At 57.6% G+C, this 27,185-nt stretch overlaps 1 protein-coding gene, 1 long non-coding RNA gene and 1 other non-coding gene across 8 annotated transcripts; 2 read left to right on the forward strand and 1 right to left on the reverse strand.

Annotated features, from left to right (window-relative positions):
- Positions 1–4: 4 nt before the first annotated feature.
- Positions 5–18,470, reverse strand: TRAF7 (TNF receptor associated factor 7). Of its 5 annotated transcripts, XM_073792427.1 has the most exons (22): positions 18,347–18,407; positions 16,247–16,289; positions 13,152–13,371; positions 10,600–10,657; positions 8,975–9,066; positions 6,116–6,232; positions 5,532–5,624; positions 5,331–5,364; positions 4,462–4,645; positions 4,228–4,362; positions 3,364–3,581; positions 3,208–3,281; positions 2,933–2,981; positions 2,719–2,846; positions 2,440–2,522; positions 1,666–1,705; positions 1,448–1,564; positions 1,240–1,362; positions 971–1,090; positions 751–882; positions 551–670; positions 5–380 (listed from the first exon to the last, which is right to left on the reverse strand). In XM_073792427.1, the coding sequence occupies exons 1-22, from the start codon at positions 18,390–18,392 to the stop codon at positions 366–368; spliced, it is 2,241 nt and encodes a 746-aa protein (XP_073648528.1). In that variant the 5' UTR covers positions 18,393–18,407; the 3' UTR covers positions 5–365. The 5 variants fall into 5 exon arrangements, with proteins under 5 accessions (XP_073648528.1, XP_033695162.1, XP_033695163.1 ...); XM_033839271.2 differs by lacking the exons at positions 13,152–13,371; positions 16,247–16,289 and adding an exon at positions 10,912–11,030 and having other exon boundaries at positions 18,347–18,470; XM_033839272.2 differs by lacking the exons at positions 13,152–13,371; positions 18,347–18,407 and adding an exon at positions 10,912–11,030 and having other exon boundaries at positions 16,247–18,218.
- A 380-nt stretch (positions 18,471–18,850) lies between these two features.
- On the forward strand, positions 18,851–27,141 carry LOC109550731 (uncharacterized). 2 transcript variants are annotated; one of them, XR_004522283.2, is made up of 3 exons: positions 18,851–19,077; positions 19,306–21,016; positions 24,925–27,141. It is a non-coding gene; the product is annotated as an uncharacterized lncRNA (long non-coding RNA). The 2 variants fall into 2 exon arrangements; XR_004522284.2 differs by having other exon boundaries at positions 19,306–19,393.
- On the forward strand, positions 19,118–19,200 carry LOC117308357 (small nucleolar RNA SNORD60). Its single transcript, XR_004522342.1, has one exon. It is a non-coding gene; the product is annotated as a small nucleolar RNA SNORD60 (small nucleolar RNA).
- Positions 27,142–27,185: the final 44 nt, after the last annotated feature.

Raw genomic sequence — 27,185 nt, forward strand, 5'->3', positions numbered from 1 at the left:
AAGCCACAGTCTGTGCAGCTTTTATTTCAATCAGGAAGTAATCAAATTTATACACAGTCTAAAAACAGTAGAAAAGGTGAGTAAAAAGGCCCACAGTCCATCTGGAGTGGGGATGGAGGGTGGGCCTGGTGAGCGTCGTACCTGGCACCCAGACGGTCTGGGCACTGTCCTGGCAGTGACGATGACAAGGCCAAGCAGAGAGAGGCTCACTGGGCGCAGGGCAGGGAGGGCATTGTCTGCCTGGCTGAGTCTGCCTGCCTGTTCCCATGGGGTAGGCAGAGACCCCAAGACCAGTCATGTGGCTCGCCAGACTTGGACAGGCCTAGGTCAGGCCCAGAGGAAGCCAAGACCTGGCCTGGATTCTGTTAGCAAGTCCACACCTGCAGGGGAAAGGCTCTGTTTCAGGTGCCCCTTTGGCCATCCAGTCCCAGAGCCAGCTGCCGTCCATACCTGCCTTCACTGCCCCCTGCCCAGGGCTGCTAGATCCCAACTCCCCCACCCCCGCTCCCCCCATGCAGCCCCTTTGGATGGCCTGAGCCAAGGCACTGACCTTCACGGTGCTGTCCACGGCTCCCGAGAAGAGCCGGCCCCGGGACACTGCCAGCGCAGTCACACTGCCCTGGTGACGCAGCAGAGTCTGCGTGCAGATCATGTTGTCCATACTCCAGACCTGGGGGCACATGGGACATGAGGACTGCCCAGGCCTGGCACCCGCCCTGAGCCTCCCACTGTCGGTAGGCCAGCTCGCACCCTGAGAGACCGGTCGTAGGATGCGCTGAAGACTTTGGTCTGGTCTGGCGTCGAGATGACCGCCAGGGCATACACAGTGCCAACGTGTCCTGTCAGGGTCCGCACTTGCTCCTTAGACTCAATGTCCCACACCTGAGGGGGTGGCACAGGCAGGTCAGAGACACAGACGGGGAAGACAGGGGCCCAGAGTCAGACCCTGCCCTTTGGCATCCACTCTTACATGGATGAGGTTCTCGTAGGTGCCACAGACAATGTGGTGATTCGTCACGGCAATAGAGTAGACGCTGCCGCCAGATGTCTGCAGGACGTGGATGCAGTCGAGGGTCCGGATGTCCCAGATCTATGGGCAAGTGCGGGCCACTTGGTCCCAGGCCAGGCGCCTCATCCCCTGGGCCTCTCAGCAGCCCACCACCCAGGGTGCATGTGAGGGTCTCCCCACGCTGGCAGCGTGGGGGCAGGGCAGATGGAGCCGGCACAGGGAGGGCGCACCTTGATTGTCTGGTAGGAGCCGCTGTACAGGTAGCTCTGGGCAGCCACCAGGGCCCGCACCCAGTGGTTGAGGCCGGTGAGCTCCTTCTTCAGCTTCAGCTCGGTGCCCACAATGTCCCACACCTGTGGGAGTGGCTGTGAGCACAGGCCTGGGGGGCAGGCACCGGCACCCTGCCGCCCCGCACACACGTACACCACCTTGCCTGACCTTGATGGCCTTCAGGGAGCCGCTGAAGAGCATGTTGTGTGAGGAGACCAGCGTGCACACCGGGTTGTCGTGGGCCCGGATCGTGTTCACCTTCTGCAGGTTCTGGATGTCCCAAACCTGGCGGGAGGGAGGACGGGAAGCCTTAGGCCCTGGCCGAGCCCAGGCCCCAATGGCACAGTGAGCCTGGGGGTCCCGGCCCGCCCGCCGGCCCCACTCACGATGATGGTGCAGTCGGCTGAGCCGCTGTAGAGCTTGCACCTGGGGAAGCAAAGCCAAGGTGTCAGGGTGCGAGAAGCCAGTACCCTCGCTGACAATGCCCTGGCCAGGCTGGGGGAGCACTGGCCACTGGGAACCAGCAGCCTGGGCCATTGCCAGGATCACTGCTGAGCCCAGCCTTGGTTTTCCTGCCTTAGCGAGGGGACCTTGGAAGTGGAGGCCCAGCCCCGTGCCTGCCTGGCAAGCATCTGACAGCTGAGCTGGGAGGTAATTACCCCTGTTAGTGTTGTTGGCAGTCAAGCTGTTGCTTCCTGTGAGCCAGCATCTCTCTCTCATACACACACACTCACACACTCACGCCCACAAGAAGCCTCATGACACAAGACAGGAGGGAAGGTCTAGAAGGGGCACCCTAGGGGTGAGGGGGTGGCCAGGCAGGCTTCTCTGTGGTGCTGCGCCCCGGGCTCTGGCTGTCGGCCAGCAGTAGCTGAGGCCCTGCCTCCATTCTCTGGTCCCACCTCTGTCCTCTGGCTGCCTGAGGCTCTCCAGGGCCAAGGCTCTGCTCTGTGAATGTACGGCTTCAGAGGTGGAAGGCCCACATGCTGCCACCCATGATTCAGCCCTGCTCAGGGTCGAGGGCGTCTCCCAGGAGGAGCAGACAAGAGCCACTCTAGGACACGTGCAGCCACGGACTCAAGCTTACAGCCCACAGGACCTCCCATCCCTGGCTCCACATGGGCCCCGTGGTCTGTGGACACACGTGTGCCTGCACTCACCCCTGGATGCAGAGTGCCAGCACAATGCCATCATGGCCCTCCAGCGTCTTCTGGCACTTGTAGGTGGTACACGTGTCCCACACCTGCAGAGACCAGGATCAGGGCAGGTCCCAGCAGGGTCAGCCCAGTGGCAGGGGGCACCATGGCAGGAATGACGTGAGCATGGGGGGAGGGGAGAAAGCCCCATCCATGAGCAGGCCTGGAGCCGGCAGAGGCTGGTGTGCAATGCCCACCCCTGCCCCGCCAGGCTGCCAAGCCCCTAGGCAGGACCCTACCCACCTTGATGGTCTTGTCAGAGGAGCCGCTGAAGAGCAGGTCCCCCATTGAGTAGACGCAGAGACACCAGACAGGGCCCTGGTGACCCACAAAAGTTCCTTTGCACTTGAAGATCTGCTGTGGGTCGTAGGCTGCAGAGAGATGGGGGAACTGGTGATGGGGGAACTGGAGGGGGCTTCGGGGATGGCGGCGGGAGCGGCAGTGGGCCCATACTCACATCCTAGGATGCCCATGTTCAGCCGTGCATTGATGTGGGACAGCTCGTCCTGCGAGGCCAAGAGTAGAGCAGAGGGTGGGGTGGGCGGGGCTCCACAGCCCTCCATGGCCCCAGGCCTGAGCTCTGCCAGGGCAGGGCAGATGCAGCAACAGCCCTCCCAGCACAGACACCTAATCATAAGTGGGAACAAGCCTCCTGCTGGGACCCAAGCTGAGAGATGGTCCTGTGTCCCCCACCCCACCCCACCTCCCTGCATCAGGCCCCTGCCCGCTCACATTCAACATGGACGCGTCCCTCCGGAACTCCATGAGGTCCTCGCTGAGCTTGCTCTGGTTTTCATCCAGGACATCTGTGTAGCAGGGACCAGAAGAAGGGTGTCAGGGACCAGGAGGAGGGGCTGCACCCCTGCCACCTCTGGGCCAGGCTCTCACCGAACTTGAGTTCCAGGCTCTTCTCCAGCTGGTCGATCTTCTCTGAGAGCTTGCCCAACATGGAGCGCAGGAAGGCGATCTCCTGGTCCTTCTGGGCCAGTGCCACGTGCATCTCGTGGAAGCGGTCATCCGTCTGCTGAAGGAACTCCTTCAGGCCCTCGAAGCGGCAGGTCTCCAAGTGCGTCTCATACGTGTCCTGGTTTCCAATGAACGTGCACCTGGAGAGACAGGACAGCTGCCCTGCCCACCTGTTCAACTGCCCGCCCAGTTGGGCCCTTCCCTTTGCCTCCCCAACCCCAAGAATCTCTCTCAAATCCCACTTGTGTGCCCACTGCAGCCCCAATGGGCCACCATCCTCTGCATACCTGCATGCCCACCAACCCACCTACCCACCCTGCTTCTACCCAGCAATCCAGTCACTTCACTCCTGCTCAGAGCTCTTCAAGGGCTCCTCCACCACCTCACCAGCTTCTGCCCTAAAGAGCCAGCTGCTGCCTCTTCTCCCACCCCCACCTCCCCTCTGCTGCCGGAAGCCCTCACCCAGGTCTTTGCCTGGCTCGTGCCCACGCATGCATTCATTCTCAGCTCGTGCCTTCCCCAACCACCCGCAGCTCCCTGACCGCTCCGTCCCCCGTGTTCCCATGGTGCGCAGGTCTCCTCAGCACCTGTACCTCAGTTTGTAATTACATAGACGATGGTGTGGTTCCCGCTAAGGTCGTCTCCCCAGAGCCTGGCAGACAAGTGGATCTCAACCAAGGTTTGCTGAAGGAGGGACCGTGAATGCCAGCGCAGGCCCACTCGCCCCCTCAGGTCCGCCCACCCCCACCCCGGGGCAGCCCCGTGCGCCCACCCCCGCCCACTCACCCGTACTTGGAGTGGGGACACTTGATGTGCTCGCACTCCTTGAGATGTGCCTCCAAGTTCATCTTGAGAAGGGGCGGGCAGCTGGGGTTGTTGGGGCACCGCACAGGCCTGTAGTCACAGCTGCCCTCGTGGTCCCTGGAGGAGGTGGGACGTGGTGGGGGGGCTGAGTCCCCAGGGGCACTGGTTCTCAGTACCCCTGGGGGGTGGGGACTGGGGATGGAGGGGGGCACTTACTTCCGGGCGCTGAGCTTGATGGTGAAGGGACACCCTCGGGGGTCCACCTCAAAGACAGTGGGCTTCCCGCCCCCCACTGCCCGACAACCGTGCCTGCAGTGGATGAAGAGCTCGCCAATCTGCTCAGCCACTGCGATGTTGTTCACCACCACCGTCAGCTTGGCATTGTCCACGGGACACTTCTCTGGGGGGGAGGGCATGCTGACCCCACAGCCCACCCAGCCACCATCTCCCCTGGCAGCCCTGCCCTGGGCACTGTGGCCAGGCTGCTCTGGGGGAGACCATTCCCTGGTGGGCGGCAGGCCTGGAACATGCTCCCCCAGCTGGGTGGGCTGAGCCTCTGTCAGGGGCCTAATCCACCCATCTACCTTCCCCGCTGGGGCGCCCGTAACAGGAAAGGGTGCACGGCTGGGCCACCAAGAATGACCACTGGGTGAGCAGGTGGTGGCAGAGGCCTCTCAGTTGACCCGAGAGTCTGGGGCAGGGCCAAGAGAGCTGAGGACAGAGCACAGAGAGGGCCAGTCCTGGGCCAGCTGCTAAGGCCTGAGACGGTGAGGCCGGCAGCCTTGACAGCAGGGGCAGCATCCGAGAGGGTGGGCACTGTGCCCAGAAGGCCCACCCACACCCGCCGTGGGGCGGGCTCTGAGCTGCCGTGCTCGGGCTCTGAGCTGCCGTGCTCGTCAAGGTCTTGAGCCTGGCCCGAGCCTGGCCTGAGCAGTCACCCAGGAACCACTGCCGCAGGAGGACTAGGGAGAAGTGGCTGTGCAGCCAGGGTCTCCATCAGTGCTGGACCCAGGCCGGACGTCCCCGGAGGGACCTCCCACCGCTGGGGAATAAAGTTGGCCGAGCCTAGGCTGAGAGGGCCCTACCTGACTTCAAGGCGCATCTTCGACAGAAGGTGTGCTGTGGAGACAATGGGCGGATTGGGGTGTGGCCGCAGAGCTGCCCCCACCCCGTGCCCACTGCAAAGGGCACCTGCTGGGCGGCCAGACCAGGCCTGTGAGCGAGGCCAAGGCTCCCCATGAAAGGGGCCTCACGGTGGTGCACAGGTCGGGGAGGGGCAGCCTCACCCCACACGTGGTGATCACAGGGTCCTTGAACACACTGCAGCAGAGCTGGCAGCAGAGCTTCACCGAGGGCTGCTCGGCAAACACCAGCGGCTCCTAGAACAGGCAGGGCTGGGTGAGGGTGGGGCCTGGGACTGCTGACATGAGTGCGGGCACCCAGGGCCCCAGCCCCTTCCTCTGCGGGCCTGGGCTGCCCTCTTGGGGTGGAAGCACCTCTGCCAGGATGTGTCCTGAGAGGAGGAGTCCGCTGAAGCCTACAGCTGGGCCTGAGCTCCAGCAGACCTGAGCAGGAAGGACCCCTCCAGCCATGCCCTCACCCCATGACACCTACCCTCTCCCTGGGACAGAGACTAGAAAGGGCCCCACGTGGAACCCGCCTTTCATTCCCAAAGCTGATGCCTGGGCAGCCCCTAGGGTGGGGAGTGAGAAGAAGGTGCTTGGGGGACCCAGCCCAGCCCCCCGAGTCCCTGACGTGGACCCGTGCGGATCAGGGGCCCCGATCAGGGCCTGAGGGGAAGGTGCCCCCACCGCCCCAGGACGGGGAGGGTCCCTTGGAGTCTGCACCGAGCCTGCCCGGCCACACCTACCGGCTCCTCCTCCTCCTCGGGCAGCGAGAATGTGGAGCGCAGGGACATGCTGGACTCTGAGTGCAGGGAGCGGACGGAGATGGCCGAGTCAGAGCGGCGTGGGGTGCTGATGGGGGGCTGCGGGCAGACAGGAGGCCGTCAGCTGGCAGGAGGGCCGGGCTCGGACCCCCGTCCCAGTGGGCGCCCACTTAGCCCACAGCCCGGCTGTGCGCGGGGAGCCGGTGTGACACCCAGGCCCCGCCTGCCTGGCAGTCCCGGCCCTGTGGTTGGGACGCCTGCTTACATCTGCCAACTTTCTTTGTGTAAATGGAGAGACTTCCGGCTATTCAATTCTACGAGGACACGCTCGGCCTGCTTCCTGCTTCCCGTGAGGGAATGTAGGCCGCAGAGGGGACACCTCCACCAGCCAATCCCGGGGCAGGGGTGGCCACGGCCCCCAGACTGCTGGAGGGAAGGGGGTGGAAGGCTGGCCGCGGGAAGCTGCAGGGCTCCAGGTGCCCGCTGGGCTCAGCCACCCGCCTGGCCGTCCTGGCCGGGGACACTAGCCCAGGCCAGTGAGGCTCCCTGAGGGGAGGTGGGGACACCCCCACCAAACCCCAACCAAGCTTCTGAGAGCAGGAGGGGGGGCCACGGGTGCTCGTCTCTGTCTGAGCCACCAGAAACACGGATCTGGGGGAGTGCCAGGGCAAGGGGTACTGTCCCTTCCTCCCCTCTGGGCCTGGAACCCTCCAGAAGAGATACTCCAAGAGCAATCGCTCCCCACGCTCTTCCCCTCCTGCCCCGAAGCTTCATTCATGAGCCATAAACCTCCTGCCTCCACGCCCAGCCCACCTGCCCCCTCTAGGTCCCAGCCACTCTGGGACCTGGCTGCCTCTGTCTGAGCCTCTGTGGGTGTGGGGACTGTTGGAATGATCCCCTCCCCGCCAGCCCGGGGTGTGGGACCCACAGCGGGCAGAGGGAGGCTGGCCGGGCAGTTCCAGGGGCCGGCTTCCCCGAGCGGGTGCAGCAGAGATCAGTGTCCCCAGCATGCCCGCAGACAGGGACCTCCCTCACCAGGGCAGCACCCACCTCCCGTGACAGCATCTCAAGTGGCATTTTTGCATGGAAATGCCACATGAGGAACAAGAGGGGAAATCAGAAGAAGTGAGTCAAGTTATCCCCAGGGCAGCGATGGAAACCAGAGGGTGAGAGTAGGTCCAGACAGGAGCTGGACTAAGCATACGGGGCCTGGCCTGGCTCTGTTCTCCCCTGCCCCCCTAGCCCCCTGCCCCCCTGCCCGCCTGCCCCTTGCTGGGCTCCCACTCCTCCTGAGTGAAGAGGCTGTGGCTGCCAGGCCTGGGCTGGGGGCAGGGTAGCTGGCCCTAAGGTACAGAGCCTGGGGGAAGGCCTGGCTCCCCAGGGCAAGCAGAGGGGGCAGCCTGTGGGGGCCGAACATCCAACAGAGATGGTGCCCAGGTGGCCACGGCTCAGGGCCCTCACAGCACACGCCTACCTCCTTAGAGCCACCAAAACCCAAGGATTCCAGAAACCACAGGCACGGGGAATTCACTTCCTTCAAGGCCCAGCTGGGCAGGCGAGCCTTCTGTTCCCAGCCTCACTCCATGGGCAGGTCACAGGTCCCGGAGACCGAGGCAGGCAGAGCCCAAGGGAAGGGGGAGCTCGTGTTTAGGGAGGGCCTAGTGCAGTGCTGGGCACACAAACGTGTTTGTTTGAATAATTAAAAATACTTTTTTTCTCTCTATTAAATAGGAAACAAAGGCCTGGCTGCCCAGCATGAGGAGAAGCCTTCGGTGCTGGGAGGCTAGAAGGGCTGGAGCACTGACCGGGGTCTGTCGGGGGCTCTGAGGGAAAGCAGAAAGCAGGCACAGGAGAGGTGAGTGGCAGTGGGAGGTTGCTCGCATCCCACCCCCACCAGCCAGGCCAGCCTTCGCTTCCCGCAGCAGTCCCAGAGCCGGGCGAGGACCGACAAACAGGGAATGGCCACTGTGACCCTGGCCACACGGCCTGGGTACTGACAGCCAGCTCCAACTCTGACCCAAAGCCCTTCCTCACTGACCCCAGCCTGGGCCTATCCATCTTTCCCCACCTGCTGAACCCCGTCTCCCTCGTCAGGAACCCCAAACTCGGGGCCTCTGCCTCTACCCGGCAACCTACCCATTCATCCTCTGCTCAACAACAGATGAAGCTTTAAAAATGGGGTTTTTTCCCTGGTGGTGCAGTGGTTAAGAATCTGCCTGCCAATGCAGGGGACGCAGGTTCGAGCCCTGGTCCAGGAAGATCCCACATGCCGTGGAGCAACTAAGCCTGTGCGCCACAACTACTGAGCCTGTACTCTAGAGCCTGTGAGCCACAACTACTGAAGCCTGCACGCCCTAGAGCCCGTGCTCCGCAACAAGAGAAGCCACCGCAATGAGAAGCCTGCGCACTGCAAAGAAGAGTAGCCCCCCCTTGCTGCAACTAAAGCCCATGTGCAGCAACGAAGACCCAATGCAGCCAAAATAAATAAATAAATATTTTTTAAAAGGGGATCTGATCTAGTTACCCTCCCGAATGAACCTTCTGTGGCTCCCACTCCCACAAGATAGAGCCAAACTTGCCTCCTCTCAGCCTGCAGGCGCCACACCCTCTGGCTCAGCCACCTTCACCAGCGCCTCTCTCTGGAAACCCAGCCATGGGTGCTCAGGCCTCAGGGTGTCGCACATGCTGGGCCTCTGACACCAGCTCGCTTCACCCTCAGACCTGAGCTCGCGGCTGAGGCTCCACCTTCAGCTCCTCCTGGGCCCTGGGCGCCTGGAGGGAGGGCATGGTGGGAGGCAGGCTCTGGAGGGGTGGGGAGGGGGGAGCGAGGTGCAGACCTACCATGCTGTCCTCCTCGTCCCGTGGGGAGTAGGCGAGGGAGCTGGAGGAAGAGGGCGTCCTGCGGTGCTGTTTGTATGTGCTGGTCCCATCAGCTGCGAAGAAAACAGGGCTGAGATGCCGCGAGCGGGGCCGTGCGGGGAGGCCTGACCACCGTGGCAGGCAGTGGGCTCCTTCGCAGATGGGCCAGGCAGGGGCGGAGGCTGGGCTGGGGGTTGTGGTTGCCTCCCCAGGTCTAACCAGTGCCTGCAGCTCACCTGCAGGGCTCAGCCTGCCCTGGACAGTCCCAGAGCTGAGTCCAGAAGCTCCCAGCCCCAGCCCTGCCACCCACAGGCAGAGAGGTCCGAGGCCCCTCAGCTGGTACGTGGTGGGGCCAGGATGGCAGCCTGGTGGTCTAGGTCCCCTCTCCGCCCACCTCTTCCCCTGGTGCGGCCAGAATCAGGAACCGGCCACAGGCCCTCTTGGCCTCCTACAGGGAAGGCTGCTGAAGGCATGGTCCTCCTCCTCCTGCACGTCACCCCAGCTGCCCAGAGAAGGCACTGGTCAGGGGTCCACGTGGGAATAGGAGCCAGCCTCACAGGCCCTGAAGGCAGCAGCCAGAGGCCTACAGTGGCCAACACTGGTCTCAGGCCCCAGCCAGGGCCAGATGTCACAACAACCAGCCCCAAAGGCCTGGTTCATGATCCAGGCTTCAAATGGCTGCCCTGTGACTGGGCCTCAGTTTCTCTGTCTGTAATGAGAGGGGCTGGGCGAGGCAACTGTTCGTGCCTGGTCACTGGCTCTGACCATCCCTGATACTGAGGGAGTCGCTGGGTTGGCCACGGGCGAGACAGGCCCCCGTTACTCTCTGCCCAGGAGCTTTCGACTGCCACGACAGGGTGCTACATGGTTTCTAAAGCTGGATAAGAAATTAAAGAACAATTACTCGGGTGATGCGATTAAGGGGTATGTATATTTGTTTTTTCCTCAGAAAAGAACATCTAAGAATAAAGGAGGGCTCTTTCACAGCCCCTGAGGGGGTCACCCAGTGGTAAAAAGGAGCCTGTGTGAGCGATGTCCATGGCGGCCTGGTGACCCCACTGAAAAGTGTATCCAGAAGATACCGTGGAAAAGCAATTAAAAAACTAATTAGCAGCTGGTGTTCTCCTACGAAGGGCAGTCCTGAAAAGGCAAAAGAACACACACTGCTCCCCAGAAGCACCGGTCCTGACAGGAGGGGCCCCATGCCCTCATGTCTTCGGGAAGGAGGCTGTGCCCTCGTGGTCTAGTTCCTCACCACCTCCCAGAACACACAGTGCTGAGGGCTCAACCATGGGACCAGACTCGGGAAAGGACCCCGTGAGTACTTCTTATCACCTCCCCATGCCCAGCCTGGTCCCCAGTCCTGACCTTTCAGGGCCTGCTAGAAGCCTGTGTGGGACGAGTCAGGGGTCGCTTGATAAAGGACAGGTGTGCAAAGTGGTGCCGGAGAAGTCGGGCGGCCCACCCCAGAGAGGTGGCAGGCGAGGCCCCGGGAGGCAGGTGCAGGAGGATGTGGGGTTGTGGGAGGAGGATGTGGCAGTGGAACAGGAGGGAGCAGGATGGGGGACTCCTGCCCAGCCCAGGTTGGCCTGGGCTCACAGGCTCACCTTTTGTGATGGTGGTGACAGCCGAAAAGGCGGGCCCGAAGGTCGTTTCCATTCTGGTCTGGAGAGAGAACAGAGGAGACTTGGCCTTGACCCCAGCGAGGATGTGGACACACACGTGGACATGAGCTGACATGCTTTCTCACTAACGAGTCCACATGCGTGCATATACTCAGACATGCCAACCACACACACGGCATGGCCCACCCGAGGGACCTCCAGGTAGGGAGAGGACTGCTCTGGTAGCTCTTCTGGGGCCCTGGGTATGTGGGGTGTGCACAGAGGCAGACCATTCCCCGAGGGTGTCCCCCTTACCCCGGTGGCGGCGTCTGGGGTAGGAAGGTTGCTAGGCCCCCCGGAGAAGCGGTTGTAGCGGGCGCTCTTGCCCGAGCTCATGCTCTAGAGAGGCATCTAAGGTCCTCGGGCAGCATCCCCTATGGGTGGAGCACAAATGAAGGGCTTTGGAGATGGTGGCCAAGCCCCTGTCGGTTGGTGGGGCCGCTCCACACAGGCAGGCCCCCTCTGGCCAGTCCACCACAAGGCACGCTTCAGTCTCTCTCCACCACCAATCCCAACAAGGGCAGGTCCATGCGGGCAAAGTCCCTTCCCCTCCCTCCCGTCCCAGGTGTGCACAGGCCAGAGAAAAGGAGGAGACCCTGGGTTCAAGCAGGCAGCTGACACTCAGTTCTACCTTGCTTTAAGGCTTAACCCTTTGGAAAAGCCCACCAGCTCCACCCCAGAGCTGGAGAGCCCCTCACCCCTGCTCTGTCTGCTCCTCTGGGTCCGAGGTCTGAATGTCCCTGGGGCCAAGGCTGGGTATACACAGCAGGACAAAGCCACAGGCCTGTTTCCTGCCAGGGCAGGTGTGGTCAGGCCGAAGCCACCTGGTCTGCAGGATGTCGGGGATGCTGGCTGTGCCCGCAGAGAACCTGTGGGTGACGTACTTGGAGCCCAGCCCCTCACCAGCCTCATCACACGCAGAAAGCCCCTTCGGGTGGGGGAGGAGCGAAGAACTCCGACTCTTGACCTTGTACAGGTCACCCACTCCAGGAACAAAGGGTGCCCCAGTGTGACCCAGTCTCAAGGGCTGGGGTGGCAGGGAGAAGGCACAGTGGGAATCATCCCAGGTCTCTGGTGACTCCCATCCAAGAAGAGAGGGGCTAGATGGGCCCTGAGAGAGCTGGCCAGGCCCAGGTGTACCCAGAGTAGGAAGAGATTAGAAAGAAAAGGAGACCCAGTCAGCAGCTCACACTAGGACGGGACCCCAGGGAGAGCTGCTCCATTCCCGAGACAGTGCCCACCCTGTGGTGGCCCTATCAGCAGGCACCCCCTGGGAGCGGTCTTCCCCATGTCAGGACCCTCAACAGTCTGTAGCCAGGAGCACAGCCTCCCCCTGCAGCAGTCGGCTGTGTTGAGAGCCACGAGACCGCCGGCTTGAAGCCAAGCTCCCCACGGGGAGGAAGGCCAGACGCTCAGGACTGCTGTCAACAGGCCCACTTGAGCTCTCCACCTCAGGAGACCCCCAGCAGCATCCCCGGGACTGTGGGCTCATTGCCTGGTGCCCGGCCCAGCCATCAGACCAGCATCAGGAACTGCTCTAGGAGGTCAGGCTCATCTTGCTCCTGGGGCCGCGTGGCAGGCAGGGGCCCACTCTGTGGTCTGGAGTCCTGCAGGACTGTGAGGCTCCAGGGGGGAAGGGCTGCTAAGCCCCCCACACTGTGGGAGAAGGCGGGAGATGCTCTCTGCCCCCTACTGTGAGTCCAGCAGAGAGCAACTGTACAGTCCAGCTGGTTCTGGCACCTTCCACACCAGGTCCTCCTGACCTGGACCATGTAGCGATGTCCACGCCCCACCCCCCCACGGCCAAGCAGTGTGACCTGGGGCCCACCCAATGGTCCCCCAACCCGGCCTGCAGGTCTGCAGGGAGGGGGTGGGCTCTCAAGCATACCCGGCCCTCTGCACTGTGCTCCCAAGCTGCCCACCCCTTCAAATGCCACCTGCACGCCACCCCCCCAAACTTTGAGACTCAGGCATTGACAGGGTGGCTCTTGGCCCCTGCAATTGGCACTGCCATGAGGCACCTCCGCCGCAGGGCTCTGAGCCCCTGTGGGTCTGGCTATATAGGGGGTCCTGAGAGCTTGGCCAAAGCCCCCCTGTCCTGCCCACCACTCTCCCTGGTGTGACTCGAGGGGCTTGGCTGCCTGCCCCAGCCCAGGCTCTCTGGTGGCTTGTCCTCTCAGGGGAGAGACGGGGGCTCCTGAGAGTGGGCAGCGCCAGGCCCTCAGGCAGAGGGGTGAAAGGGGCTTGTCCCGAAGCCCACCTCCAGCCCCGCTGCGAGTTTGCATGCTAAGCAGGAAGTCTTGGAGGCCACCCTGCTTGGGGTAAGGACACTCTAGCTGCAGTGAGGCCCAGACAGTGGAGAGTAGGAGCTCCAAGATTCCTCACATCAGCATGAAAAGCTCCATCCTTTGGGGAAACCCAGGGTTGGCTCCAGCCTTAGCACCACGGGGGCGGAAGTGGGGGGTGTCACAGGGAGGCCACTGGCTGACACTGACCTGGATTTTACAATCCATCTGCTCCTTCCAGTGCAAGCTCCCAGGGCCAAGAAGCCAGCTGCTGGCTCCAGCAAGCGGCACCCACGGTCCGGGTGGCCAGGACCACAGCAGGCGCTCCCCCAGGACCTCAGCCAGCCCGCTGCCTGGCCCCCTTCGGTGCCGGGTGCCCAAGTGCCTGTTGCTGCAGCCTGGGAGAGCTGGCGTCTGGCTGTCCTGCACTCTGAAGTGAAGTAAACAGAAAGGCACGCAGGGCCCGCAGGGCAACATGCAAATCAGGCCGGAAAGTCCGCAGACAGCCAATAGCGGTCAGGCCCGGTAGGGGATGTACAAGACCGGCCAGTGAACCAAGCTGAGTGAGGGAAGGAGGGAGGGAACCATTTCCCGGTTCACAGGGTTCAGTGTGCAGCCCCAGCCCTGGACAGGGGGGTGGGGGGAAGACCCTGCTCGCCCCGCCCACCCGGAACCAGAACCAGAGATTGCATCCAGAGCATCTCAGAATTGAGCAAGATGCCCTCAGCCTGCACTCAGGCCGGTCCCTGGGGGCTGCATTTCGCAATAATAGTCTTCCCCAGTATCCTTTGGCTCTGGAGGCCAAAACCCCAGAAACACAACAGCACACGCAGCACTCCCCTGGTTGGGGCTACAGGGAGGCTGGGCCAGCCGTCCTGGGGGTGTGCCCTGGCCCCCCAGAGAAGGAGGCCTCTTCCCCACCCCACAGTCAGCCTGAGGCTCTTAGGCAGGCAGGAAGTTGTCAACTAGAGCAAGAATCCTCAGCCAACCCAGAGCCTGGCCTCTCTCAAACTGGGAAAAGCCGTGTGGGATGGGCCAACTAGGGAGACCTGGGGCTGGGGAGGGCGAGAAAGGGCTTCCCCTCAGTCCTTCCCCACTCCCTGCCAAGTCCCCACACCTGTTCCCAGGTGCCTCAGCAGAGCCCAGGGGAGGGACTCAGGGATTCTATCCCAGAAAGAGAAAAGCCCCCAGGTCCTGATGGAAATGGGGCTGTCCACCTTGGATAAGGCTGATGGGAGAGTGGGACCAACGGATGCTTAGAGTCCGTGCAGGAGCAGCCCGTCCCCTGCCTCGCCTGAGCCAGGGGTCAAGACCCAGGGGTCTTTGTCCACCCACATCCATGTCTAAGGGGCTCCTGGGGTCTGCGGTGCACTCACCACCCAATGAGGAACCAGCGATCTGCCCAGAATGCCCCAGCCCCTGCACTTCTCCACCACAGCCCCTCTTCAGGAAAGCCCCTCACCAGCCCCCTTCTCTGAGCAGCCTGCGCAGGAGGGCAGGCCAGCTCCATCGGGGCCCCTCCTCAGCCTGTCCCCTGGAGGGAGCCCAAAGGGATCTTCTGGGGCCTCACCCTCAGGACTGTGGGACATGACCCCCCTTTCCCTTAGTAAGTACCCAGAGTGGGTGTGGGTTAGGCATGGTCCCGTGGCTGGCAGCCAGTGGAGCGGTGGCCTAGGCTGGCCATGCCAGAGCTGGGGGCAGTGGGGTGGCCAGACGAGGCCGAGCCCCACCTCAAGGCAGCTCCTCTGATAGCCCTAGGCAGCAGATGTGGTGGGGTTCCCTGAACAGCACATGCTGAGCCAGCGAGGGGGTGGACTGCCCTATAAATGTCGTCAGGCCACACGTTTGGCACCGACTGCCCCAGGGAGGAGCGTGGGTGGCTCGGGAATCCTCGGCCCTTCCTGCCACGGAGCCGTGGGTGGCCAGCTGGCTGGACTGTGGCCGGAGCTCCAGGTGCAGCCCCTGGCATCACCTGCAGACTGCACAGCCCCCCAGTAAGCCCTTCCCTGGTCCCCCAGGTCCCCAGGCCCAAGCCCAGGCCAGGTTGCCAAATCCTATAGACACAGGCCCGGTTGCCATAGCAAAGCCACACACACTTCCCCTGGCTGTTTCCTGGAGTCCCCTTCATATGCCTTTTCCATCCCAAACAGGAAGGGTGTGATGTTGGGAACCCCCTCAGCAGGCCCTGATCTGAGGTCTGCCCGGCCTCCCTTCCCTCCCAGCACTCAGCCCAGACCTTTGCCCTCACCTTGCCATCCTTCCCTCGGTATTCACAGCCTGGACTCCCCAGAGGTTTCAAAGCTGCCTGCCTAGACACCTGCTGTGACCTCCCCTCCCAAGGGCTCTGCCCCCTTGCACCCTCCACCCAGGCTCCTGGCCTTTCCTGTCCAGGTCCAGCCTCTCCAGCCTCCCCGGGCCCCTGTGCTAGAGGGAGGGAGTCTCTCCTGCTCTGTGGCCTGGCCTTAACCCCCACTTGGCAATGGGAATGCCTTCCCTTCCCCAGTGCCCTTGGGGCCAGCCTCATCTCCCCATCCTTTATCTCCCACATCTGATGGCCATGTATGAGGTGGGAACCTGGCCCAGCCTGGGGGACATGCAGAGGGCTTCCTGGAGGAAGGAGTTGGCCAGATCCAGAGCAGGGAGAGAATGTTCTGGGAAGAGGTGGCATTCATCCCCCTATCTCAGTGTCCGGCTGCAGGGCCACTTTTTCCTGTCCACACCTTCCCTCCACTTCAGTGCCCAGCCTAGCTTCGACTGCAGGGGCGGAACTGAGAAGCATGTCCCTAAATTAGTGGGTCTAAACTCATGGAAACAGGCCCTGGGCCTTCACCCAAGAGCCAAGTGGCCAGCAGTGCCTGGGCCCAGTCTGCACCTCCAGGCTCCCTTGGCCGTTTTCTCATCACTCCCTGCGTGGCTTCTGTCTCCTGGGCTTCCTCCTTCTTGCTCCCCTGTAGAAGTCAGGAAGGGCACGCAGTCCCTGGGCCAGATCTGGGTCTGGAGGTGACCGGGAGCGTGGAGGGCAGAGGTCTGGCCCAGCCCACTCCTCTGTCTAGCCCTCACCATCCAGCCCTCTGGCACATTCCTCCAGTCCTGGTGTCTGCTGGGCTGCTCCTTCCCCACCGGGTGCCCTCCCTAGGTGCTCTTGGGATTGTTCACCCCTCCAAAAGGCTTCCAGACAGGCCGCCTCCTCCTGCTTAGGGCGGCCAAGGGCCAGGTATGCACAGTGACGTCAGCACCACCCCAATGCCCACCTCCTGCTTCGCCTGCCCCACCTGACTCCACGCTCCTCTGGGGAGCATCCATACCTCTTCTGCCCCACAGCCAGTGCACAGCGAACACTGAAGGCATCTGTTGAGAGGGGTTGGTGGGTCCATCTTCATGGGTCTGAGCCAGAGGTCTGAAGTCCTAGGTGCCCACCCACAAGTGCCAGACTCAGACCTGAGTTCAAATTCTGCTTCTGCCACTTAACAGGTGTGCGACTCTGGGCAAGTTACTTGCCTGCCAGGTCCTCGGATTTCTCACCTATTAAATGGAGTGGATGTACCCAAGTCTGGAAGGAACTGTGCGAGATGCCATGTGAGTTAACAGTGAAGGCTCCACTGACATCAGCTCCTCCTTGAAAACTGAAAATGGAAGCTGAGAGGCCACCCCAGGCACAGACAGCCAGCGAGGGGTCATGACCAAGGCTGACCAAAGCCCTGTTCCTTCTGCTTCCTCTGTTGCCGCAGGCAAGCTGAGGAGCTCCACCTTGCATGTAAGCCAGCCCCTCCCCAAGCCATGCCAGCTAGCGGCCAAATCACCGTGTCGGGGCTGCCGAAGCCTCCCAAGTGGCTCAGGCCCTTCAACTGCATCTTCTTCCATTTCCCAAACTGTCCATTCCTTTGTCCAGCCAACTGGCTAAGGTTCACATCCACTGCAGGCCAGGCCTTACGCTCCTTCCCAGCCTGTCTCTTTCAGCCAGACTGCCCTTTTCCCTGCTCTTCCCCCGAGGGAGGTTCTGGCTTCCTGGAGATAGTACTGCTATAGGATGCAGGCACCTTGAGACACAGGGCCTGGGGTTTCCATGGAGAAACTTGAATCCGCAGAGCAGTGAAAAGTGGGAATTTATGACGGAGAGGGGAAGGGGTGTGGGAAGGGAGAGGCCCAAGAAAAGGAATGAGGAAGAGAGAGGCCACATAGTTGGCAAAGGCCAGGGGGTGGGCAGGTCCCAGGAGAGGGGGCCTGTTGGGGGGGAGGGGTCTGAGGGATGGGAGAAGGGTGTGCTGACAGGCTGGGCAGCATAGAGCTCTAAGCAAGGGACACAGCAAAGTAGGGTGGAACCCCTCCCCACTAGAGCAGGGTGCCATCCAGCAGGACCCCAGACTCATCCGCAGCTGACCACCCTGACCTGGCTCAAGACAACCAGGCCCGGGCAGCCAGACCCAGTGAGAACTAGGAGAGGAGGGCCCCAACCCACTCTCCTCTGCACACAAGCCAGCCTCCTCACTCTCTCCTACTTCCCCACTGAAGCTAGCAGTCCATCCTCCACTCACAACCAGAGGCTCTTTATTAGACTTAGACCTGATGCCCTCTCTCCTGTGCTTGAGTCCTCCAACAGCCTCCCTTGTAAGCACAATACAATCCCCATCCTGCACTCTGGTGTGTCTTCACCAATTCACCTCTCATGACGTTGCCAGTACCCGCGGGTGTCCGCTGAGCTTCCTCACCCTGGGCCTTTGCACATCTTGCTACCTCTGCCCAAAAAGCTCTTCCAGCAACTTTCCAGGACGGGATGCTCACTGTAGGTGCCCCCTCCCCAAGCCATTCAGGAGCCCCTGGTACTCTCTTTCTTAACACCTTGCTTCTTTTTTTCATGGCACCTATCACAAATCCTCATGACTGTGTCTGTGCATTGTCAATCCCGCACCTCTCTCTAGATCACCCGTTCTCAAAGCGGGTATGCTTGGAAATGTCTGGAGACATCTTTGGTTGTCACCTCGGGGGTGGGGGAGGTTACTGGTATCCAGTGGGTGGACACCAGGGATACTGCTCAGCACCCTACAAGGCACAGCAGGGAATGATGGGCACGAAGTATCAAGAGTGGCGAGGTTGTGACAAACCCTGAACGAGAAGAGCCTAGGAGAACTGGGATCATGCTCTCCGCAGTCTCCCCGCGCCTACCACAGTGCTGGGCACCCGGCGGCGATCAGTAAACGCAGGAAGAAGGAATGAATAAAGGAGAGAATGGAGAAAGGGAATGAGTGACGGACCAGCTGACAGACGGACTGACCGGGGAGACCCCGGAGCGTCTCAGCCCCGCCCCCCAGGCCCGACCCATTCCCCAGACACCAACACGCCGGCCCTCCGCCCCACCGCGCGGGCACAAGGCGCGAGCCCCAGGCCCGGCACGCCGCTAGGACACTCACCCGCCCGTGGCCGCTCGGGAATCGCAGCGCCACCCTCCCGCTTCATCGTGCCCCCTCTACCGCTGGCCGGGAAAGGGACAGGACGTTCGAGCCGGAAGCGCTCAGGCGCTGTGCCCGCCGGGATTTGCAGTTCCCTGGCTCTCGGGGCCCCAGGCGGCCGCCTTACTCGAGGCTCTTCAGAAACTACGACTTCCGGCGGCTCAGATGTTGCGGGGCGGGATTGGTGGCTTCAGAATCACTCTATGTTGCAGATCGGACTCTGATTGGCTATATATATCCGTCGCTCACAGTTAAGTTCAATGGCCTCTGCAAAAGGGTGGAGCTTCGGGTGTCGGGTCAGGGAGACCGCCCCCAAAAGAAATGTCAAGGCTCGATTGGTGGAGACTTGGAGAGTAGAGAAAGGAGCGTATCAGCGGTGAAGAGGGAAGATACTTCCGCTGGGATTGCCCAATCGCAGAGGTGGAGCAGTTTCTATAAGAGCTTGAGCCGCAGGCTTCTGCGTTCTTTCCGAATCAAGTACGAGGTCGTAAGGTTTGTCTCTTGTTTTTCCGTACGTCACGGTCAAGGGAGGAACCGGGCCCAGAGCGGGTTGGGGAAGTGGCCCAAACCTGCCAACCTAGACCCCGGGTCCAGCCTCCGCCTGAAACCCATCTTGGTCTTCAGCATTCTACACGTTTCTGCCCCCAGTTCCGTCGGGAAGTCGCAATCTCCAGATCTGTTTCCCTGTATAGGTAAGGCTGGGCTGGGCCTGGTTTCCCAAATTCAGTTCCGAGCCTGTGATGAATTGCTTTAATTTCTGACACCTCGCATGAAAACTGCACGCGCAGTCTGATTATTTTGCAAGACTGAGGCTTTAGGGTGCGCCTTCTTGATGGAAGTGCCTGGGGGGTGAAAACAGGTCTTGCCGGAAATGGCAGGATTGGGCATCTGTCTGCATTTGGGCGGTTTCTGACTTTCAGGACTGTCGGTGATCCGGCTGGAGACCTTGAGGTAAATCAGCATCAGTCTAGGGGCCTTGGTGCCCTGACTCGGATCCCTGGATTCAAGGTAGATCATGGGCCTTGCCCAGCTGCGCGTGGAGACCTCTGGCTTCTTCCTCTCTCTGCCTTTCTTCTTTTTTAAGGCGTCCCTCTTTGGCGGGAAGCTGGGATTTTGCACCATTTGGGGAAAGGATTTCTTGAACCTCATTCCTAAACTGCTCCCGCAACATTGCGAAATCCAGTGCTATGTCGGGTAGAATTCACAGGACTCTTCAGGTTTTATTTTTGTTACCAAGAAAGCAGGGTGAATGACTTTGGACTCTTCTGTTGCTTAGTCTCCTATCTCGCCATCTACCGACACTCCTTTGCCCTCGTGCCACCTTCCAGTGCGCCCAACTCCAGTAATCCCACTCTGTGCAGCTCCTGTAATCACGAGACGTGGGGAATCAGAACCCTCCCGTTTTTCTAGACAGTCTTCTCTTAGCTACATTCCAACTCTTAAGGGGGAAACAGAGCCTTTTCTACTCTACAAGTACCTGTACTTCTCCAGATTCCCTTGGCCAATCCCAAACCCTTCTTCCCTATGCTCTTCTGTACCCAACGATACCCCAGGTTGAAAGTGCTGGTCCTGCTGGAGTAAGCCATAGTGGAACTTCCTATTGCCCAGGACCAGGGAAAATACGCCCACTTAGGGAAGTGGCATATGGCAAAGGCACAATCAAGAGTACATGCGCCCTTCTTCTTAACCGATTTAGCCCAATGCAAACAAAGACTGGGCCAATTTTCTGAAGACCCTAGTAGGTTCACGGGGGATTTCAGGCCCTAACCCTGGCCCTTGATTTAACTTGGAAGGACGTCCAAATGATCTTACCTACCTGCTGTACCCATGAGGAGAAGCAGAGGATATGGGCAGCAGCACAGGTGTACGCCGACCAGTTTGCCAGGGACCAGCCCAACATTTATGTCCCAAATCATAAGCCCATTTGGGATTATAATTGCCTGGGGGGGGGAAGGCCAGGAATCACGAGGTCCAGTGCGTATTAGAAGGAACGAGAAAGTGCATTTGGAAGCCAGTCAATTATGAAAAGGTCAAGGAAGTGACCCAAGAGGAAGAAGAAAGCCCTGTTCTCTTTCAGGGACAGCTTGTGGAGGCTTTTTAGAAAATTTGCTAACAGATCTCTCTGCTCCCAGGGTTCAGTCCCTGCTGCCCCTGATATTAGGCAAAAACTCCAAAAGTTAGTTAGGCCCACAAACTCCTAGAGGTGGCCTTTGGAATATTTTATAATGGAGATCAAACTGAGGAAGAGGATAGAACTCAACATGGAAAAAGGCACGCCGAGGCTCACGCTAAACTGATAGCTGTTGCTGTCAGCCGTGCCTTGCAACCTCAGGGCAACCCAAAGGGGGCAAGAAGGTTCAACCATCAGTCCGGAGGCAAGACCAAGGGGGGATGCTTCAAATGCAAGTCACCTGACCATTGGGCCCATGAGTACCAGAAGAAGCTCCCGGGCCTTGCCCAGTCTGCAAACAGACCAGTCATTGGAGATGGGACTGCCCTTGGTCCCCAAGGGGAATGGGGGCTCCTGCTCCTGAGATGGCCATGCTGGATAACTGAAGCAGCCCAGGGATTCTGGCGGTTCCCCCCGTCCCCACAAGATGTCTATCTCCTTTGAGGAGCCCCTGGTGGCAGGTAAGATCAGTTTTTTAAATTGATACAGAAGCTACTTGCTCTGCCCTGATTTCTCACGCTGGGCCTCTTTCCTCTAAAAACTGCAGTGACTGGTGTCAGTGGAAAGCCTCGTACCCTTCACTTCTCTGGGGCTCTCACTGGCCATTTTGAACATGCCTTTTTAGTTGAGTATCCTACCCCACTACTAGGGAGAGATCTTCTGGGCTCCCTCAAGGCGATACTGTTAGGAGGCCCCGAGCAGAGCAACCCCTTATCTTAACCCTGGCTAAGGCAGATCAACACAGGAGCAAGGGCTTGTTCCCAGCGATATTCTACAAGCAGTGAACCTTGCAGCAAACTGGACAAAGGAGTCCCTGGGAGGGCTATAAATGCCCAACCTGCAGAAACTAGCCTTAAGCCAGAAGCTGCTTACCCTAACCAGAGACTAGTACCCCATTAGGTTAGGCAAAAAAGGGGTTACAACCCCTCATACATAAATTTTTAAAACATAGCCTCTTGGTTCCCTGTCAGTCTCAATGCAATACTCCTATTTTGTCAGTTAAGCCTAATGGGGGGATATAGGGTGGTGCAAGACCTCAGCAGTAAAAGAGGCAGTGGTTCCTATACTCCCCCTTGTGGCCAATTCTTATAATATATTAGCCCAAGACCTTGTAAATGCTAAATGGTTTACTGTGCTCAACCTCAAGGATGCCTTCTTTTACATCCCAGTTCATCCCTCACAATATTTGTTTGCCTTCGAGTGGACTAACCCCCACTCGGGCCAGATGCAACAATACACCTGGACAACACTACCTACCACGGGTTTGGGGGCAGCTCACAGTGTTTGCCCAGGCCCTGGGAAAGGAACCAAGGGAAATAGGCCTAAAAGGGGCTATGCTACAGCATGCAGATGATATATTAATAGGTAGCCCCACCGTGGAGGCTCAAGTGAGAACATCATTGAAGTTCTTAATTTCCTTGAGGTCCAGGGTTACAGGATCTCCTAGAAAAAGGCACAAATCTCAATGCAACAAGTTAAATACATGGGACACATTATAAACCCTGGAAGTAGACAGCTGTCGCAAGATAGAAAACGAGTATGTTAGGCCTAAGTGCCCCAAAGACGTTTCTTTGTACCTTTTTACAAAGGTAAAAAGGCAGGGTTTTGCTGACTCTTGATCCCAGGGTTTGGGCTAATGTCTAAGCTCCTGTATGAAGCCATTAAAAGCCCAGATACCGAACCATTACTTCGGGCTGAGGAACACAGGAAAAGGCTTTTAATAGTATCAAACAGGTCCTCATTAAAGCTCCTGCTCTGGGTCTCCTCAGTTTTAAAAAGCCATTCATTTTGTAAGAAGTCCTAACCCCCTAAAAGCTCTGGGCGACCTAAAAGAAACTAGAAGTTCCTCGGCCAATAGGCTATTTTTCCACACAACTAGATGGTGTGCCCTGAGGTTGGCCTGGCTGCTTTCGGCCAGCAGCTGCCACCACTTTATCAGTGGAAGAAGCTAACAAGCTTACCTTGGACGGCCACTGGAAGTCCAGACCCCCGCCCCCCAACATCAAGTACAAAGGTTTCTAGAGATCAAAGGCCACCACTGGCTAACTGGAGGCCACTGTACTAAGTACCAGGGTTTACTTGACTCCCCAGAGGTAACCCTCAAAACTCCCAACACTGAGAAAAACGGAACCCTCTTAACACTGTTGGTGGGAATGTAAATTGGTGCAGCCACTATGGAAAACAGTATGGAGGTTCCTAAAACTACAGTTGCCATAGGATCCTGCAATCGCACTCCTGGACATATACCCAGACAAAACTATAATTTGAAAAGATACATGCACCCCAGTGTTCACTGCAGCACTATTTGCAACAGCCAAGACGTGGAAACAACCTAAATGTCCAGTAGAGTAGTGGATAAAGATGTAGATATATACAATGGAATACTACTCAGCCATTAAAAAGAATGAAATAATGCCATTTGCAGCAACATGGATGGACCTAGAAATACTAAGTGGAGTAAGTTAGACATACCATATGGTTTATTTGTGGAATCCAAACTATACAAAGGAACATCTGAAAAACAGGCTCAGAGAAAAGACTTGTGGTGGCTTGGGGGAGGGAAGGACTAGGAGTTTGGGGTTAGATGCAAACTAATATATAGGATAGATAAACAGGGTACTGTATAGCACAAGAAACTGTATTCAGTATCTTGTAATAAACCATAACGGAAAAGATGGAAAAGTATATACATATAAGTGAATCACTTTGCTGTACACCAGAAACTAACAACATTGTAAATCAACTGTACGTCAATAAAATTAACTTGCTACACCCTCAACCCAACTACACTGATGCCTGCTGAAATCCCAAAGGTAATACATTCCTACCTTGACCAGGTTTATCCCTATAGGCCTGATATGACAGATCAAGACATTGACAATCCTGAGGAAGAATGGTTTACTGATGGCAGTTCATTAAGGACGGGCTCAGGAGGGTAGAGCATCATAGAGGTGAAAACTTTTGCTGCCCATGGCAGCCCAGAAGGCCGAACTCTAACCCAAACCTTAATCCTAGGGGAAGGAAAAATTGTAAACATACTCTAAATAAGCCTACCTCGTTCTACATGCCAATGGAGCTATATGGAAAGAGGACTTGAATGCAAAATATTCCCCTGTAAAGTATGGGGCTGAGATCTCACAGAGGCAGCTCAAAAACCAAGCAAATCAAGTAACAGTCATTCACTGCCATGGACACCAAAAGGGAATCTCCCAAATTATCAAAGGGAACAATAGGGCAGATGGAGAAGCAGAGAAAATCCTGATACAACAAATGACAATCCCATCCTTTACCCCTTACAACATGCCCAGGTACTACTGAGGAAACCTGGGCGCAAGAAAAAGGGTGAACTAAGGGAACAGAAGGCTGGTGATGCATCAAAAATTGCTTTTTCTGACCAATGGAAAATCAAAGGGCTATGTGATTTTTCTCCATCTGGGGAAGGATACTGTGTACAGTGGTTTTCTGGCTTTTCACGAGAAAATGACTCCCAGATATTAAAGGGTTACTTGAGCCTGTGCCCTGTGCCACCCATAAATAAGGAGGGCATCTCAAACCCCGCCCCCCGTTTGTTAGCCCAGTCCAGCAACGTGGGCCTTAGCCAGGAGAGGACTGCCAAATGGATTTCACTCAGAAGGCCTCTTTCCAGGGCTTCAAATATTAGTCTTTGTGGGTAGTTTTACTGGATGGGTGGAGGCCTTTCCCACTAGGAGAGAAAAGGCAACTGAAGTGGCTAGAGCACTTCTGAAGGAAATTATCCCTAGGTTTGGGTTGCCTTGACACCTCCAGATTGACAGTGGACCCTCAATTCATAGCAAAGGTTACCCAAAAGACCCTAGGAAATAGATACTACCTTTATTTGTCCTGCAGACCTCAGTCCTCAGGAAAGGTGGAACAGACCAGTCATACCCTAAAGAAAACCTTGGGTAAGCTCTTAGCAGGAAATATCAGAACCTGGTAATAGCAGGTGGTGCCACCTGCTGCCAGCGGGGCAGCCCCTAAAATAACTAGGTTGAGCCCCTTTGAAATGACATGGTAGGCTATTCCTCACCCTGGACATGGTAACCAGCTGAGAAAGCTAGGCACACCTTAAATACATTATTAACCTGGGCCAGGTCGGAAGGGGGCTATTCAAGAATGGAAACAGTTCAGCTCTCCCCAGATAACAGCCCCAGTTACTCCAGTGTAAACCCTGGGTACTGGGTGCTCTTAAAGACCTGGAAAAATGAGTCCCCTGGTGACGAGCTACTCCCAAAGCAAAACAGTCTTTTAGCAAGTTTTGGTAAGCACCCCTACAGTGGTTAAACTTAATGGAGTCACTAGTTGGGTTCATCTACCCAGAATTAAACCTGTTTCCACTGATCTGTTACAGGAACCTGAAGACCCACATCCCAGCTATTCCTGTGAACCTGCCCAAGACCTCAAATACCTCTTCAAGAAGGTGATCCCCAAGCCAGTGACAACTGCATTGATAAGTAAACTCTCACTTTGACATTAATTTATTTCGGGCTCTCTGGGTAACAAAAGCAAGATAAGTGACGGTAGGCTGGGAGCCCGTATTTGTTACTGGGCTCTTGTTTACTGCAGGATTTCTTTCAACACTACTTGCATTCTGGTTGCTTCCTAAATTAGAACTCTGATGTCATCATGAAGTTATTAGTCACCCCAACTTTTCTCCCCCTCCTTTGGGGATTCATGTCAGGGGAGTGAGGATCCAACGCAATAGTAAATCTCAAGAATTATTGTTCAGGGAGAGAATCTGTCTCAGTGCTGGGTTCTAACATCCCAATCCTCAAAGCGACGCCTATAAGCTTAAAGAATTAAGCTACACATCCAGTAATGATGACCTTGAACTTACTCTGGCTGAAGGTCCTGCAACCCCTGCTCCCCTCAGTCCACATCCAGCCCTTGGCACAGCTTCCATGCCTGGACCTGACCCCTCTCGTTAGTGTATCCAGCACACAAAGCTCCCCCCATCAAAGCATATTTGTCTTCTACTCTGTCATGAAGGTAACTCATCTTGCTGCCCATGCCAGAAGCCTGGACTAAATTCTGCAATGCACCAGCAGTTGACATCACCGCCATTACCCCTAATTTTAATTGCGAAGATCAAACAGTTAACGCCACCCATTGGTTCCTCCAAGATCAGCTGGCTGGTGGGATGTGTCTCCTGGACAGGCCTGGCGCCAAGCGTCTAACATATCTTCCCTGCGTGTAGTACATGTTTTTTGCCTCTCCCAAAGCCTTCGAAAAGACTCATACACCCTTATTCAGTGGTGGGATCCTTTCTTCCAACTGTACTGGAACCCCCCCCTTGGGCAGACTCTACTGAAGTGGTTTAATTCCACAACAGTATGTCAGGCATGTGCCCCTCCCAGACATCTATTCCTTTGTGGTCCAGGTGCAAACTGACTGTCCTCTTCAAAAAACCCCAATTCCTCTTTCCCTTTCCTGGGTTTAGCTGTGGCCTTTCCTTGTATAGACAGTGCTCTGTTTACAGGACAATGTAACACTAGGCCAACTGAGTAACCAAACAAACCCAGGTATTGCCATCTATAACATCACCCACCTCTGGGGCAAAAGGGCAATTGGTCTCCTTTCGGCAGAAAATGGAGCTGCCATTGGTTTGGTGGCCCCTTGGGGAAGCTTTGTTTATCGTGAAGTGGTGCTCCACAGTCTTTCAGATGCCCTGTCCTGAGTGAATCCACAGGGAATGCACTCACCAGACTCTCATTGTCTCTAAGTTCCTTGGCTAGTAAAGTGATGGCTAATAGACTGGCCTTAGACTTCCTCCTAGCCAAACAAGGAGAAGTATGTGCAGTTATCAAGACATGTTGCACCTACATCAATAACTCTGGGCTAGTAGAAGAGGACGTCAAGAAAATGTGACCACGCCAAATGGCTTCATTCCTTCAGACAGGGTAACCCAAGCGCTGACCTAGACTGCAATTAAGGAGATGTTACCAAGTGAGACCTGGTTCTTGCCCCCTGCTTGGACCTCTAGTTGCCATAATCCTTTTACTGAACTTTGGCCCCTGCCTTTTTAATCTGCTTGTTAAGTTTGCTTCCAGGTTGCAACAGTTCCACATCAAGATGATGGTGATGTAGGGATTCCAGCCATTCCCTGAATAGATCGTACTGGAATAGCAGAAGTCACCCTGGGGCCCCTGGACAAAACAGGGCAAGAGTTCCGTGGCCCCAATTAGGTAGGGTCCATGAGCCCAGTGCCAGCCTGAAGAAGCTACAGAAGACAGACCTCCGCCCCTCATCCTCCCAATAAAGAGTTCTTGGGGTCCTCGTCACTTGGGAGATTTGAGGTAAGAGATAGGTGGCTGAGCAGCTGCAACCATTTCTCCTGCTGACACTTCAAGATAAGGTAGTAGCAGGAGCTTCGGGCCCTGACTGGGTGGAAGACAAAGTAACTACAGTTTCCTCATTCTTGTGGGTCAAGGGGATTTTCCAGCCCAACACATCTGTTTCACAGTCTTGGTCTCTTCTGGATTCTTGGTCTCGTTGGATTCTGTTCTCAAAGACATCTATAAGTCTCTGAAGTGCTTAGCAATAAAGCAAAGGTGGTGAGTTGATTGGAGCACACGTGTCTTTATTTTCATGCCTGTTTGCACCCCAGCAGAC

Source organism: Tursiops truncatus, chromosome 15, assembly GCF_011762595.2.
Source record: "Tursiops truncatus isolate mTurTru1 chromosome 15, mTurTru1.mat.Y, whole genome shotgun sequence".
In the NCBI taxonomy this organism is placed as follows: Eukaryota; Metazoa; Chordata; class Mammalia; order Artiodactyla; family Delphinidae; genus Tursiops; species Tursiops truncatus.

What these genes read in the sequence shown, in the direction of transcription:
- TRAF7 (XM_073792427.1), bottom strand. Translation starts at nt 18,392, where the DNA reads ATGAAGCGGGAGGGTGGCGCTGCGATTCCCGAGCGGCCACGGGCGG. An exon ending in CCGAGGAGGAGGAGGAGCCG is followed by an intron (nt 5,625 to 6,115) that starts GTAGGTGTGGCC and finishes TGCCTGTTCTAG; the next exon opens with GAGCCGCTGGTGTTTGCCGA. An exon ending in AAGATGCGCCTTGAAGTCAG is followed by an intron (nt 4,646 to 5,330) that starts GTAGGGCCCTCT and finishes CCTCCCCCCCAG; the next exon opens with AGAAGTGTCCCGTGGACAAT.